Here is a 16,726-nt window from a genome sequence, read left to right as displayed (position 1 = left end):
CGGGAGCTGACAGACTGGAGGCGCCTTGTAAACCAGACAGACGTGAGGTGTTGCCATGTTGGCCCATGCCCCGGCTGTCCTGCCCAGTCCCCCACGCCCCTCCTGGGGCTTCCCTCTGAAAAGACCACAGAGAGCTCCTGCTCACCCACCCTCGGCCTTCCTGTCCTGGCTCTGGGCCCCAGACAGCCTTGCCCACCAGCCTGAGGCCCCACCACCCAGCGGCACAGTGAGGTGATTGTCCCCAGGTTGGCCTCCATGCCCCTCTATCCTGCCAGGAAGCTCTGCCTAGGAGCTCAGCCTGAGTCTGGAAAACTCCCTGCTGGCGGGGGGGGCGGGGGGGATGTGTCTCTGTGCAACCCCCCTGGACAGAGGTGTGGAGAGAGAGATCGGGGCGACCAGGCAGGGGCCCTGAGTGAGACCTGGAGTGCATCTAGTCCATCTCTGGGCCTCAGTTTCCCCGTCTGCACCATAGGAGGGTTTGTCTACAGAAGTGGTTCTTAACTTTGGGGGTGGGGGTGTCTCAGGCCACTTTGGGACAGTGATTCATGCATCCCACCTACTAAGCACACAGCCCCCACTTTGGGCCAGGCTCTCTAAGAGCTTAGTACTGACTCCTATCGCCCTCACAACCAGCCTGCAACTCGAGATGTTCACATCCCCACTTCACAGATGAGAACACAGAGGCTCCCAGACGTGATTAGAGGCATTATTCTGAGCATAGGGCGATACAGAGTAAGTAAGATAGACATAATACTGTCTGAGTGGAGGAGGGGGCAGACAAGAAAAGTAGATAAGCATGTACACAAACAAGGTCATTTGGACCAGTACAGAAAGTAGAAGCAGGTGTATGAGACAGGGGAGGGGGCACCCCTAGACACTAGCCAAGAAAAGCCCCTAGGAAGAAGTGACCACTGAGCCTAGGTCCGAGTGACGATCAAATGCTGGCTCAGAAGGATGGGGCTCTGTGTAAGGAATAAGCAAGGGAAAGGCCTGAGGTGGGAGCCAGCTGAGCACGTTCAAGGTGAGGGTCCCTCTTGTGGAGCGGGGGGCCAGGCCAGGCATCTGCTGCTGGAACGAAGCCTGTCTTGGAGAGGGAGGCCCCCAGAGACCCCCAAGACCACCACTCCGGCATCCCAGCTTCTTCTGCCACCCGAAAGGTCCCACCAGGGATTCTCTTCTTAAGGCAGAGACATCTGCAGAAGGTGTCTACAGGCCAGGGCAGCTGGTGAGGGCACATCCAGCTTTTCCTGGCTGGGGGAGTGGACTGAGGCCTCCGCCTGGGGCTCGGACCCCAGCCTCGCCTATGCCCCAGGGCCTTCGGCACTGCATCTGGGACTGCCACGACCTGTCATTCCTAGGTCCAGTCTGCTGATGGGCAGTGAGCACGGAGGTGCCTTAGTCTAACCCGGGCCAGGAGGGTGGGGTGTGCTGCAGTCCCTCCCAACTGGGACTCCTTGCCCTGCCCATCTCCAGGAGAGATGCAGCTTCCAGCAAACCCACTGGGTCCCCTTGGCCTTTCTGGAGGGTCCTTCCTAGGTTTTCAGCCTCACCCCTACCAGGTGTCAGGCTCTTCAGGCGGGTGCTGACAGGGACTCAGTTAATCCTCAAGCCTGTGGGCAGTTGGAGGTTCTTATCCCCATCTTATAGATGAGGAAACTGAGGCTCAGAGGGGCTCACCTGCCCGAGGCCTGAGGCCTCTCGGCTGGTAAGCAACCCCACCCAGACCCTGACCCGGGTCATCAGGGCTCTGTTCCCCACCCTGTTCTCCATGGTCCCCATCATCCACAGTCATTCCAGGCAGCTGACCCCCAACCAGGAGAACTTTCTGACCCCACCCAACCTTAAGGTGGGAGATTTTCTGAGCCGTGTGTTCCCGGAGGATATCTTTCCCCTGCAGGGCTGGGGATAGGCGAGGTGGGAGGCTTTGGATAGCCAGAAAACAAACCAATTCACCCCAAACTCAGCAACTTACACATTTAAAAAATTTAACTTTTAGTCAACATGTTCTCACGGTTCAAACATAAATAGAAAAGATATCAAGTTTAAAGTCTCCCTCCCCACTGCCCCGCACCCACCAATGTTCCTCCTGCCCCCCAGGGAGTCCCTGTCAGCAGTTTCCTGGGCGTCCTTCTAGAACGTCTTTACGTGAACACACACAGACGCATACGTGCCGAGCTGTAGGTACTACGTGTGTACTTGCTCCTCACACGGAGGTCTCCTCCCGGACACACTGCCCTGGCTTTTCCCCTACCGGTACATTCTGGAGCTCACTAGTGCCCCCTGAGCCACCTCAGCCTGAAGACTAAGCCAGGTGAAGGGGGTACGTCTCCAGGGGTAGGGGCGAAGGGCAACTCTCTTCTGTGGTCGGGGAATGCTGGGGGGCCTCCCTGACCCAAGCCCCTGACCCTGGAGTAGTGGGGTGGGCACAGTGCATGCCTCTGGGATGTCATGGACCTCGGTGGGCGCTGTGTCCCCTTCCACATCCGACATGGGGCCCACTAACAGCACCCCAGCTCACAGACGCACTCTCAGACCCACACTCCTACCATCACGTGGGCATGCGCGCGCACACACGTGCATGCACAAAACACAACGCGCGTGATGGTGCATACGTACAAGCATGGAGACCCCCCCAGCACCCAGCTGGGAGTACCCCGGGGGTGGGGTGGGGCGCAGGCCACCAAGCACAGGGTCACGTGATGAGCAAGTCAGCTGGGATGTGACGCCGCTACTCCCCCCTTTGTGCCCGCACTCAGCAACCACATTAAAGGCAACTCTGCCTCCAGCCTCTCTTAGCTGAAAGCGGGGAACCAGGACCTAGGGTGATGAAGAGCTCAGGTTCCACTTGCAAGCTCTTTTCATGTAGATTTGCCCCTCCTTCCTGCAAACTGGGTGTGTTGATTCAGTTCAGTTATATGAAAGTTAAAAACAACAAAGAATACTTTCAGAACCTACCATGGGCCCGGCCCTGGGCTAGGTGCTTTATTGTAAATCTCACGGGGAAACCGAGGCTCAGAGTGAAGGCTCACAATGAAGCCACTATGTGCCGAGTGCCTGCTGTGTGCTGAGCACTGGGCATGTGGCTTCTGTCCTTCCGAGCACCCTATTATCACCCCCACCTTGCAGAATGGCCAGCTGGGCGCAGAGAGGGGAAGGGGCTTGGCCCCAGTCACACAGGAAGAGAGGGCACTTGGGGCGCCGTTCTTGACTTCAGGGCAGACTAGACTGGAGAGGGGGTGGGGCAGAGGGAGAGAGTCAGGTCTGCACAGCTGACAAGGGACCCCAGCCCACAGTAGCAGGAGGCAGACCCCAGTTCAGTATGGGGGACAGTTTCTCAAGGGCTGCAGAGGGCCCTGAAGCCTTCGGGGGGGCGGTGTCTGCAGGCAGAGCTGTTGGGCACTCCCAGCCCTTGGATCCAGGGGTGTGGTGGTCTCTAGGTAAAAGGGGAGCCCTAACCCACCCCCTCTGTTCACGAGAGAGGAGCTGAAGAGGAAGAAGCTCAGGGTGAAGGCCACAGTGTGGGGGCTTCTAGTTCAGGGGCGGTAAGATGCCATCACAGCACGCTCTGTTCCCCGCACGTCTGGTCTCTGCTCGGGACACAGAGCATTCTCCGGGCGGAGGGCTCTAGCCCAGGCAGAAGGCCTTGCGTGTCCTTGGCCCTCGGCGTGGGCTGGTGGCTGCAGCAGCAGGCCGAGTGTGTCCTTGGCCGGCTGGGCAGGGCTGAGCCTGGGGTGCAGAGTCGAGGGGGTGGCTGGAGGGGCAGCGTCCTCACTGGTGGTCTGTCCCAGCCCCTGACCTCCCCCCACTCCAACCTATAGGTGCTCCCGCAGCTCCTCCCTGGCTGCCCCACAGGCGTCTCTGTACCAGCAGCCCCCACACTGGGGGCCCATCTTGGTGACAGCACTGCCACCCACCCAGACCCCAAGCCAGATCCTGGATGCCGTAGTCTGTGACACCTTTGCTGCCTTCCTCTCCACCCCTGCCCCCAGCCTCAGGCCGACCCTCAGGGGGCACTCTGCTCTGGCAACTCCTTGGCCTCCCCATTGGACCACCTCTGGCTTTTTCCATCATGCCCGCCCCTCCCAGCCCAGGCCCGGCATGGGGGCGCCCTCTGAACGGTGCTTTCTGGATGAAAGAAAGAGAAACAGAAAACAAACTTCAGGCTGAAGGAGACAACGTGGGATGTCCTTCTCCTACCTGACAAACACAGAGGGCTGCTCTGTGCCAGGCTCTGGCCTGTCACTCTGGCCTGGCTCAGATGCCATCTCCTAGGCACAGCACCCCAAGGTCTCTGGTCCCACAGTCAGTACAGAGATAGCTGCAGAGCCCAGAAAGGAGACGGCTGTGGCTGGGGGGGGGGGGCAGGGTGGGGGGGGGGGGGGGGCGCTGGAAGGCTCCTGAGGGCCTGGCCCGGAGATCTTACGATCTGATACGTGTGCAATGTCAGTGAGCCAGATGTGGCCCTAGGACAGGGGGTGAGCAGCACTGCTGTCCCCGAGCTCGAGTCCACACCCTGGTTTTCCGCTGATGGGCTGGGTGACCCTGGGAAGAGCCCTGCTCTCTCTGGGCTCATGTCCCTGTCTGGACCTGGGGCTGCCTGGCAGGGACACCTGTCTGTGAACTGATGACAGGCTCAGGGCACGTCTGAGGAATAAGGACAGGATGGAGGCAAAGCCATAGCACGGCCTAGCTGGGGAAGGTTGCTGGAGGGCAGGGGGTCTGCGTGTCCAGCAGAGCAGCCACGCCCCTGCCTGTGGGGCTCAGGGGTTGGCAGATCCTCAGCCCTAGGCTCCAGGAGGAAGCAGCTGCCCTGAGAACAGGACGGAGGGCACCTGGAGAACCCAGACTTGATCCAGGGAGCACATGAGCTGAGCCCAGGACCCAGACCTAGACTACCCGTTTGGCCCACAGGGACCCCGAGATGCTCTACGTGCCTCCTGGAGCCTCAAGCTCCTCTTCTATGGAAGGGCCTCCAAGCCCTGCTCTGCCTCTGGGATGGTTCTGAGCTGCACACGTACTTCCTAGGTAGTGCTCTATAAACTGGGAAGTGCTGTGGACATATGTAGGGTGCTGTTCATTCCAAACGGACTCAGCGGGCTGTCTGTAACCTCAGTTTACGGCCTCCCCCACAAACACACACATGCGAATCCCCCTCCTACACTCCCGGGGTGTGGGCCAGGTGGGGCTGACCCTGTCGGCCCACCTCCAGGGGGAGCCAAGTGACAGAGGCTGGCCAAGTGGCACATGGCCTCCCCTGGGCCATGGACAGGGTGTCAGGAACGGCCGTGAGCCCTAGAGCGCCTGCATGGGAACATGACCCGGGGGGAGGGCAGCAGGAGATGGTGACCAGAGTAGGGGAGCCCCTGGATTCTGCCACACCGAAGCAGACTCCTGGACTGTGCACTGATAGTAACCATTCACATCTCTTCTGACTGGAGTTTCTGTCCTTTGCAATCCAAAGGCTCCTGGATTAACACACTCCCCAGCCCCAGCCTTCCCCTTCCCAGATGTCCCAATTTTTCAGTCCCAGGGTGTCCCAAAGCCTATCTCTGTGCAGTGAGAATCCAGGGAAGGAAGGGGACAAGAATGTTATTTTAGGTGACAGATCCACCATGTGCTTTATTACCTCACTGAATCCTGATGGCCACCCTGCAAAGTTGGAATTATTGGCCCCATTTTATAGGAAAGGAAACTGAGGTTCAGAGAGGTTAAGCCATTTGCTCCAAGTCACACTGCCACCAGGTGACAAGGTAAGGGGTTCCATCCAAGCAGCTCCTCGGAGGGTGGCTGAGCCCTGTGGCAGGGGGCGCTATCGGAAAAGGCCTTCAGAACCCCAATACATGGGCCCCTCAGCTCTGCCGGGCCCACCCATTCTCAGGGAGCTTTTCCAGGGCAGCCTGATCACCCAGCAGCCCTGGAGATGGTCAGGGCCTGGAGTCGACCAGGATGGGGGACTGAGGGACCTGGAAGGTGCCTGCAGCCCTCTGGGTGACAAATGGGTGAAGCCGGGCGTTTCTCTCTTATTGGATAATGAGAGCAAATGTGAGGAAGCCTGGCTCTCTGTGTTATCTCAGGGCCCAGCAAACGTTGCGAGAGACAGGCTGTGAATTGCAGTGAGGGCTGTGGTGATTAAAAATGCATCACTTCCCTTATTAACCATTCCAAACAGATGCTGGGACCGTCTTGACGAGGAATGAAACCGCCGGAGCCAATAAAACATCTTGCAATTAGCCATGCTCAGATTGGCCTCCCGTTGAGCTCTAAGACTGCTCCAGTGGGACCCTGTCACAATTGGGTGATTTGTCCCTCTGAGGACGGGCCAGGGCACCAGGGTCCAACAAGGTCAGGCCTGATCGGAGACAGGGGGAGACATGGGACATCTCCAGCCCGGGCCTCGTCTTCCCAGCTCATCCCCAGGAAATCCAATAGACCAGAGAGGGGAGGCCAGAGTCCGTCCGCTGGGGGGTCTGTCCAGGGAGCCTGGCCCCTGAGATCCCAGGTGGGTGGGGCCCCGAGCGGACACCACACTCGTCCCGGCTTCAGACTCACTGCCGCCAGTCTCACTGGCCTCGTCCCGGCTCTCCCTCAACATGTGACGAGTCAATTTGCCAAAAGCCCATTCACTGAGAAGTCAATTTGCAGGACGAGAGACTCCTCAAAAACACTTGCTTCCCTTAACCTTTTAGTTTTAGTTGGCTGGGTTATATTTTTGTTTTCAAATGGCATTTGAAGCAATGTTTGATTTGTGTCTGTCCCAGCTCCCTGTGGCTGGGTGGGAGGCAGAGAGCAGGGACAGAGGGGCCGGGAAGAATGAGGTGGCTGTATTATCACTCATGGAGGTGGCACTGGGCAGAGGCTGAGCGGGAGGGAGCAGGCAGGCCCACCCGAGGGCAGCCTCTAGCTGGGGCTGAGCCCAGGCTTCAGAGGGGGCTTCAGGGAGTGAGGGTGTCTGGGGGAGTGTTCCAGAGTCTCAAACTTATCGCCAGGGCTGACCAGGCCCCAGCTGACAGCAAAAAGGGCTTTTGGGAGGGGAGGAAGCTGGTCCCAGGGCCCCTGGTTGGGTGCCGCCTTGGGGAGAAGGGGTCAAGGGGTGTCATCTGTCTGGGGGGGCAGCGGAGCGGACAGGCTTCTCATGGAAGGACAGACTAGGGGGTTGCCCGTCTTCCTGTCTCATGGTCACCAGGGGTCCAGCCCATTAGATCCAACACCTATCTTCAGCCTTTTTTAAAAATTAACTTTTTTATTTTGAGACAATTGTAGATTCACTTGTAGTTGTTGAAAATAATAGAGAGATCCTGTTTACATTTTACCCCATCTTCCTCCATGGTAACGTCTTACAAAAGTGTAGGACAATATCACCTCCGATACTGACGTGGTGCGGTCTGCCATCCTAGATTTCCCATTGTACTCCTACTCATGCCCATGTGTGAGCATGTGCGCATGTGTGTGCACGTGGGCAGATGTGTGTTCAGTTCCATGTGCTTCTATCACGTGTGCGGGTTCATAGGCGAGCCACACCATCGTTCCGTTACAAGGATCCCTCGTCCAACCCCCTGTCCTTTATAACCCTAATCCTGTGCTGCCGCCTTCTCTGTTATGACATGAAGTCCATACGTAACATCTATCTACACATCTATTTTACAACAAAAGTCAACAGAGTGCCCTCACTGTAACAATCCAGAGAGAAAAGGAGGAAAGTGACCATAAGGAAGAGAGAGCGCCCCAGGCATGAGAGCGGTGGGTCTGGCTGTCCCACAGGGCCTCCCGAGGAAGTCAGTCACCTGCCTCTCTGGACGGCGGTGGCTCCAGACCAGGCGGATACAGCGGGCTGCTGGCAAGATGCTGCCACGGGGGGATACTGCCCTCGGTGACGTGATCCTTTGAACGGTGACAGCTCTTGGCAAAGCTCTGAACCTATCAAAGCCTGATCTTCCCTCGGCTGCGAGAAGAGCAGTGGCGTTCCTGGAAAATGCAATATATACTAAAACCATATGAAACGCGTTTTGTGGTTTGGATGCCAAATGGAGTGAGGTCCAGGCTCGGTTACCTACGCGTGGATTTTCACTCCCATGAATAGGCGGTTAGACATTCGCAGGTTCTTGGCTGTGGGGCGCTAGCCCCTCTGGCCCCTGCCTACCAGACCCCTCTCCTCGAGTGCCCCAGAACTCCTGCCCGCATCATCCACGGCCCAGAGGAGGCAGTGCGGCCCTGCTGAGAGCCCCCCGCACTCACTCTCCGTCCCCACAATGACCGATCCACCTGCATCTGTCTCCCCAAGGGCAGGGGCTGCTGTTCCGCGGGCTCTAGCTGAGGCCCAGTGCTGGACAGGTGCTAATACATGTGCTCAACAGGACGGATCTGGACAGTCAGCCACGGTGACTATGGCGACGCTGTGCGGAACTGGCCGGTCAGGGCTTCCCGCCAGAAGGAGACGGCTGCCTCCTTTAAGGCCTAGTTGGTCACCATGTCCCCCAAACCGAGCTTTTTTTTTTTAAGATTATTTATTTATTTATTTAGAGAGAGCACGAGCCGGGGGAGGGGCAGAGGGAGAGGGAGAGGGAGAGAGAGAATCCCGAGTAGACTCTGTGCTGAGCACGGAGCCCGACACGGAAATCAATTTCACGACCCCGAGATCATGATCTGAGCCGAAATCAAGAGTCAGACCTTAACTGACTGAGCCACCCAGGGGCCCCCCAGACTGAGCTTAATTGGCTCAAATTCAGAACCGCCAAGCAGTGATTGGAAACTAAACTGCTCTGTGTAACTGTCTTGGCAGCCAAGGCACTTCAGGAAGCAAGCACATACGCACATGTGCACACCTTCTCTGAAGGACCTCAAGAAAGTGGACGCAGCGGTGGCCTCTGGGTAGAGGGGACAAGGAGGGAGGGGCCTGACTTTGCACTGTGTACAGACATTTTTGTACCACGTGGATGAATTCTCTCTCAATTATATGAATAAATAATCACCAAAGATAGACTGAAGGTATTGCTTCTGTGATTAAAAATTTTCGAGCACCTACTGTGCGCCAGTCATCCCCAAAGGGCCCAGCCCCCCTGAACTGCATATGTCCTGGAGGACTGGGTTCTGGGTGGGGGGCCCAGAGCCCCCTAATCTCCCCTCTGTCCTGGGACAGACACCCCAACAAAGTCAGTGGAGGCACAGGCGGGTGCCCAGCTGGACCCAGCCCTGCTGAGTCAATGCCAAGTGTCCCTGGGGCTAAGCAGTCCATCGGGAGGTGGGGAGGTCTGCATCACTCAGCCTTCATCAAAGAAAGGGAAATCAAAATCATAGTGAGAGACCACTTCACACCATGAGGATGGCTACTATAAAAAAATCCCAAACACAAAACAGCAAGTATTGGTGAGGAAGTGGAGAACCTGGAGCCCTCCCCCACTGCTGGTGGGGATGTAAAATGGGACAGCCGCTGCAGAAAACAGTATTGTGGTTCCTCAAAAAATTACATATAGAATTACCATACAAGCCAGCATTTCTACTTCGGGCTATATATCCAAAAGAATCAAAAGCAGGGTCTTGAAGAGATATTAGCACACACACGATCAGAGCAGTGTTATTCACGATAACTCAAGTGTCCACTGATGGGTGCATTAATAAAGAAGATGTGGTCTACCCACACAATGGAATATTATTCAGCCCTAAAAAGGGAGGAAGTTCTGACAGAAGCTAGAGCATGGATGAACCTCGAAGACACTATGCTCAGTGAGAGAAGCCAGTCATGAAAGGACAAACACCGTATGACCCCACTTACATGAGGTCCCTAGAGCAGTCACATTCCTTGAGAAAGAAAGTAGGACAGGGGCCACCAGGGGCTGGGGGGGAGGTGTTGGGGAGTTCGTGTTTCATGGGGGCAGAGTTTCAGTTTGGGAAGATGGAAAAGTTCTGGAGATGGATGGTGGGGACGGTTGCACAACAGTGTGAATATATTTAATGCCACTGAAGGGCACACTTAAAAATGGTTAAAATGGTAAATTTTAGGCTATGTGTATTTTGCCACCACTTTTAAGGAAAGGTTATTGGTGCTCTGCAGGCCAGGGCCTGCTGGGGTGCTGAGAAACAGAGGCGGGGCCCTGCCTGGGAAGCCCCCAGGCTGGTGGGGGAGATGGAGAAGCGGGTAGTTGGCGACAACAGAGGGGCCTGCATGGTGGCAAAGGGGAGGACCGGGCATGCAGGGGCTCAGCGTGGGGACCAATTTGCCTGGGGGAGTCAAGAAAGAGGCATGAGTTGGATCTTGGGGTCTGAGGTGAGGGGGAGAAAGGGCATTCCTGGCAGAGGAACCAGCATGGGCAAGCTCTCCTGAGGGCACTGGGGTGTGCAGTGGGGGTGGGCAGGCCAGGAGAAGCAGGAGGTGCCGGGTGGCCATGGAACCAGAGAAGGGGAGTATTCGAGCAGGGCCACCCCACTGCTCCTTGGGGCCCCCCCTTTTCTCCCCTCCATCTCTCCATGGCTCGGGCCTCTGCGGCCTTGGTTATTGCTGCCCTGGACTGTGGCTGTTTATAGTAAGTGCCCACCGGGCCTGGCGCACAGATTGGCTTGAGTGAATGAATCCGTGCGTGGACGATGACCCCACGGTGACCATGTGTGACAGACAGAACTGTGTGCGGAAGAGCCAGAATGTCTGAAATGCAGCTCCTGCTTCTCGTGGCCTCTCTCCTCCCAGCATGCCAGGGTAGCTGACGACCAGCAAGAGTAGACCCTGCCTCTCCGCTTCCAGGTGACATCGCTGGCCCAAACACGGCAAGAGGCCTGCCCAAGATCACAAAGCAAGGCAGGGGCAGAGCTGGAGTGGAATGTCCTTCTCTTGCTCTGTGAGACCCTGGGAGGGCCAGTGCCTCAGAGACGTAGGGGCAGGGGTGAGCGTGACGGGGGGAGAGAGAGACAGCAGCAGCCAGAGAGCAGGTGGGGTGAGGCATGCAAGGGAAATTGGGGCCTCGAATGGGCCTGGTGGGTGCTTAGTCAGCACCCAACAACAATGCCTTCTAGGCCCCTGTCGGTCACAACAAAAACAGTTTGACCATGACCCAGGGGCATTCTCAGGAGCATTCGGGCTCCCGGCCCCTACCATTAGCAGCCCTGCAGGGAGCAAGCCACACACTCCTTCTCACCTCCCCTGCAGTATTCCTGACTGTCCAAATGGGGCGTGGAGATCTGAGGGGACCCGACATCCTAGGGGATGTCACTGTTCTCTGGGGACACGTGTGCCCTGCTATGGGCACAGGAAAAGGACAGTTGAGAGCCCTGTCCAGCCTGCCCTCCAACTTCCCCCCAAGTCCAGCGATGTAACCATGGTCCCCACCCCTGATCAGAACCCTCCATGGCTCCCCACGACCCACTGCCTGCAGAGAGAGCCCCCTCCGGGCACTCCAGATGACTCCTGCCCTGGGTCCTGCCCACATTGTCAGTGTCATCTGTCACCATCTTCTCCCTCACACTTGGGGCTCAGGCCAGACATAACTACTTTCAAAAAAGCCTTCAGTATAACAGAGCACTCGAGCTGGGCTTTGGGGTCCAGCTTCAAGCCCCACTCTACCGCCTCGTTGGGTGTTGGCTGGGGTGTTATTTGGTGACTCAGTGGCATTGTCAGTATACTGGGGTAACAGCCCCACCTCCCAGGGTTACTGTGAAGGTCAAATGAGCTAATGCCTGTAACCACGGCCTAACATTTGCATACCGGAGTGCCCTTCCCTCCCATTCATCCCGCATGCCCACTGGAGGATGTGGCCACCCTCTCCGTCTCTGGGTCCTTTTTCTGTCCTGGTCCTGGGCACTCTGCATTGATACTGTTTGTTCATGTGTGTTTTTCCCCCTGGCCTGCAGGCTCCCAGAAGGCAGAAGCTCTTTCTTACTCAGCAATAGGCTCTTCTGCTTAGGGCAGTGCCCGGCACAGATCCATCATTCATTCATTTGTCAAAGATCTACTGAGCAATTACTGTATGCCCATGCCTTTCTAGATGCTAGAGGTAGTAGCTAACACACCATCAGCCTCTCTGCCCTGGTACGGCCGACCTTCTAGTGGTGAAGATGGACCAATCCACCAACAAGGAACACAGCGGCGGGCAGATGGAGACCGTGCTGGGCAGGGAAGGTGGGATCTGCAAGCTAGATTTGGTGGTGGGAGCAGAACCCGGAAGGAATGGAGAGAGGGGTCACGGGAGTTCCAGGCAGAGTGAATGAATGAATGAGCAAGTGAAAGAATGAATGCATGAGCAGGAGACTGCCCCCCTCCAGCCCCCGACCCCCCCTCCCCCGCCAGCAGCTCTGAATTTCACACTCACTGCAAACTTCAGTGTTTGCACGGAGTCCAGTTTCCCATGTTCAGGCGGCAGGATGTGACATGCCCGTAAGACGGCGGTTACCATGCTCCATGTAGTTACAGTCGGAAGGGGGCTGACCTTAATTAATACACCATTAATTAAACTGTCAGTACAGTAATGACCTCAGTTGTTAGCAAATCTGATTAAGGAGCTGATTCTTGGAGGCCTCATGATTTCCCCCCATTTCATTAAGAAATCTCCCGTTTTTGTTGTCGTATCAGCCTTTATTCCGTTTGCTGTGCCACCACCGTGAGTGACTGAGCCCCCAGGCTGGCGCCCACTCTCAGACAGAGCCCAAATTCCATATCACTCTCTTAGGGCCCACTCTGTGGGACCCAGAGGCTGGAGGACAAGAAACTGGAGGACATGGGACACCCTGATCCTGCCATGCACGGGGACACTGGAGCGAGTCTGTCAGCTCCGGCATGTGGCGTACCGGGGGAGGGACACCGCTGCCCAGTGGACAGCAGGAAACAGCTATGTGACCTCAGCCCAGCTCCTACCCTCCCTGAGCCTCAGTTTCCTCTTCTGTAAGATGAGATCAACAATACCCATTTTACAGCCGTTGGTGAGAGGCAACGGGGCAGAAAAGGCTCTGGAGCCCAACAGTGCAGCGGTGTGGTGGCTAGATGCTACCGTGCTTGAGTTTCCAGATGCCCTGAAAGTTAAATAGCTAGAGATACTTAGCTTCCCAGCCCCGCCCCACGTCGAAAGCCCTGGGAACAAAGGTTGAGCAGCAGGTGCTAGGGGAGCTGAGGTTCTGGGTGAGGGTGAAGTAGGGGAGCAAACACATGCCCTCAGGGCCCACTGTGCAGCCAGGCCTGCTCTGGGGCTCCAATCTTTACATAAAAACCATGGGGGCAATGGCTCCTCTCCAGTCCCCCCCTACTCCCCAGCTGCTTTGTAACCTCTGGTACCCATAGGTCTGGTGGCGGCACCTGGGGAAAAGGCCTGGATGTCATGGCACCAGGCGTGGGAGCCTGAGAGCTGGAGAAACATAAAAAGACCCCCACGAATGACAGGCAGGGTACAGGGGTACAGAGCCCCCCCAGAGGCCCTCCCTCTGCACCGGCTCAGCCCCTCTCCCAGGCAAGCGGCAGGACAGGGTTAGTCTGTGGGACAAACCTGCCAGGGGCTATGTGTTACGAATGCTGTGTCCAGGGCTCCTGGCAGGCCAAATGAGCCTCTCCCGGTATTGGGATGAGTAGTGGAATTTGTATGGCAACTGTGTCTCTGGCAAAATCACGAGCAGATAGGCTTGAGTAGCTCCTGAGCCCAGGCAAAGGTGTGGCAGGAAGGAGACGGCTGCCTTGGGAGGACCTATTCTCAGCAACAGTGGTGGATGTGCCATGCTGGGGAAGGATTTACTATTTGTTTTCAGAAATACAGCTGGGGCCTTGTCACAGGGAGTGAGAACGCCGCGGTGTTCTGCTCACATCAACAACCAACCTGTGGGCTTTTCCACTAAAAAAGCAAATGAATATCACAGCAAACCATAGACACAGGCCACCTTCATCGCCCCCTGGGGCTCCTGTCTGGGCCTGCTGGTGCAGTGGCAAGAAGTATGTTTATTCTCCTTCACACACCATTAGTGAGAAGCTATCCCTCCATGGAGGGGGGTGGGTGCTGCTTAACTAGGGGCTCCACAGGTCCCTGTCATGTTATAGGGTTCTGAGGCCTTCGAGTGGCCCCCAAGATGTCCCCCTACATAATGCTCCAGGCCTCTCCTTTCTCATCCTGGGGACTGAGCCCAGCCCAAGAGGGTCCAACTCGGTTCCCTAACCTTACAAGGTCTGAGGTCACTGAACAGCCCCGAACAGCTGAGGCACTGGGCAGGCAGCCTATGGCAGGTGGAGATGTGGAGCTGGGTCTCACCCCTATAGCTTCAAGTCCCCAAGGAAGGATCCTGCAAGGCCAGAGACCAAAGGTTGCTCGCCCCAGAACAGCACAGTGCAGAGCCCCAGAGAGCTGCGAGGGAAGCTGGCGTTCTAATCCGATGCCCCCCGGGAAGCCTAGCTTAACGAGGCACGGGCTTGGGTTTCCATAAATACCCGGACCCGTGATGTCACCACCCCGTGCGGAGTTTCAACAGCTTCTGCCGCTGGCTGTAGGCCCAGCAGACAAGTGCTCTGCCACTGGCCCACAGAACACCTGTGCGGCACAGGAGGATATCAATGCCCCCTGCTCAAGACGGCGGGCTGGACCTTCACCTGTCCATGGAGGGCACAGCATCCTGTCCCCACCCCAACCTTCCCGCCAACCTTCCATCAGGCATGGCTGGTCACGAACGAGCTGGGCACAAGAGGCTTTTTCCAACAGACACGCTGAAGGCTATACCAAAAGCCAAAATGGAAGAAGTGGCGTTGAAGACCCTGCTGTATATGGATTTGGGGGGATTACCTGCCCTCAGAGATAAGGAATTTCACAGCCCAATGGAGACCTGCTGACTAACAGCCTTTTTCTCTTCGTCACCACCAACACATACCTCGCTGCAGGAGACAAACGCTGACACCTCAGCCGGGTGGCCAGCTCCCTCTGCGAGCCACCTGCATGGCAGCCCACCCCTCCCCCCACCAAGCCCCCACTCCAGCTCCACGCTCAGCTGGGGCCCCTCTGGCTTCTGGTCCCGAGTTTCAGGCATAAACCCGTCACATATACTCACAAGTAGCGTCTTCGGCAAGCCATCCTGTCTGGGGGCAGTTTTCCCCTTCTCTCGCTCTCCAGCTGGGAAGGCTCAGCGTGGTTAGAAGAGGAGCAGGATGCTCAGGCGAGAAGTGGAAGGGAATAAAATTAAATCGAGGGGCGAGTCACATTCCCCGGGGGCGGCGGGCTCCTCCGCCCAGGCTGGGGCGGGAGCAGGGGGTGGCAGCAGCAGGCTCCGAGGGGCCCCGGGCACAGCAGGGCTCACACCGTGCCCAGAAGCCTGCGAAGTCGTCCAGTCACCATGGTCGCCAGGTTGGCCGGGGGCGTCGGCCTCGCTGCTACCTGGGACCACCTCGGGCTTTTTCCCTCCCGCACATCCGGGGTGGCTGAGCGCGGGGAGGAGGGGAGGGCTGGGGGGAGTCTGCGCCCGCTTTGCTCTCGCAGCATCCGGAGGAGGGGCGGGCGCTGGCGAGCCTCAGCCCCCCCAGGCGCCCAAGGAGCAACGTAGTGCGGCCGCGCTGGACCAATCGCCGAAGCGCTCGTCGCCATGACAACTGCAGCATCAGGCGCGGCCACCCGGCGGCGCCCTCGCTGCAAAGTCACCCGCCCGACAGAGAGCGCCCGCGCGGGTGCGAGGCTACCGCGGCCTGCCTAGCCCCTTCCTGGCTGGCGCTGGAAACCTGGAAATCTGGTTGCTAAAATGCACGCGCTGCCCGGAGCCTGCGACGACGCTGCTTTCCAGGGTGGCTTCTCTGCCTTTGGCACAGAGACATGCAAGCCATGGAATGCACAGGCTGGCGCCCTGGAGTCAGGCCCACCGATTCCAAGGCTGGCTCTGCCTCCTAAGGGCCTCGAGGCCTTGGGCAAGCCGCTTCCCTTCTGGGAGCCTCGATTGATGCTACTGTAAAATGGGATCATTACGCCTACGTCACAGGGGTTCCAAGAGGGCTTGTCACACACAGTAGCTGCATAGATGCACAGCTGTTATTATTTCTGCTGGCCATGCCCTGGAGCTAGGGAGAATTTCTGGTCTAGCTGTGGTGCCCACTCACTCACTCATTCATTTGACAAACACCCCTGACCACCTTCCACGTGCCAGGCACTGCTTGTGGACGGTCAACTCAGTGATGAAGAAGGCAATGCTCTCATAGTATTTACATCCCAAGAGGGAAATAGGAAAACAACATGTAGTCAACTATATAATTTTACATGGTAAGGATGAGGACAAGAAGTAAAGAAGACGACGGAGAAGAGAGGCAGATAATGGGAGGGAGGGAAGGAGGAAGACATCTCTATCAGAGGGGGTGGTCAGGGAAGGCCTCTCTAAGAGGGCACATGTGGGCTGAGACCTGACTAATGGAAGATCTAGGGAAGGAGCATTGCAGGCCGAGGGAAAAGCTAGTGTCAAGGTCCTGAGGCAGAAATGAGCAGAGTGTATTTGAGTAACATTGAGGAAGCCGGTGTGGCTGGAGTGGGTGAGCCACAAGGAGGTGAAGGTGAGAAGGTCCACATCCATCCTCTTCCCCCGGATTCACTTTTCTTTCATGCACAGATCTCTCTCTTTTCTTACCAGATGCTTAACTGATCAGAGTCTGTTTCCCTATCTGTAAATCAGGAATCCAAAACCTATCTCAGATATATACACATATATAATTTTTATGTCCATTATAATCCTTATGACAACCTCAATGAAGGATAAGATTATCTTCCTATTTAAGGGGAGAAAATTAAAGCCAGGGGTTTACCAGCTGCCC

At 56.9% G+C, this 16,726-nt stretch overlaps 1 protein-coding gene across 2 annotated transcripts in view; it reads right to left on the bottom strand.

Annotated features, from left to right (window-relative positions):
* Nucleotides 1-15,433, bottom strand: part of IQSEC1 (IQ motif and Sec7 domain ArfGEF 1) — a 169,590-nt gene extending 154,157 nt beyond the window's left edge. For both annotated transcript variants that reach the window (XM_032412014.1, XM_032412017.1), the window contains exon 1: nt 14,992-15,433. In XM_032412014.1, the coding sequence (XP_032267905.1) occupies nt 14,992-15,014 (23 nt within the window). In that variant the 5' untranslated portion in view covers nt 15,015-15,433. The remainder of the gene's footprint in view (nt 1-14,991) is intronic.
* Nucleotides 15,434-16,726: the final 1,293 nt, after the last annotated feature.

This window comes from Phoca vitulina, unplaced genomic scaffold (assembly GCF_004348235.1).
Source record: "Phoca vitulina isolate PV1807 unplaced genomic scaffold, GSC_HSeal_1.0 scaffold13, whole genome shotgun sequence".
Classification (NCBI taxonomy): domain Eukaryota; kingdom Metazoa; phylum Chordata; class Mammalia; order Carnivora; family Phocidae; genus Phoca; species Phoca vitulina.
The sequence above is the reverse complement of the archived record's forward strand: the minus strand, read 5'-3'. Positions and strand labels throughout refer to the sequence as shown.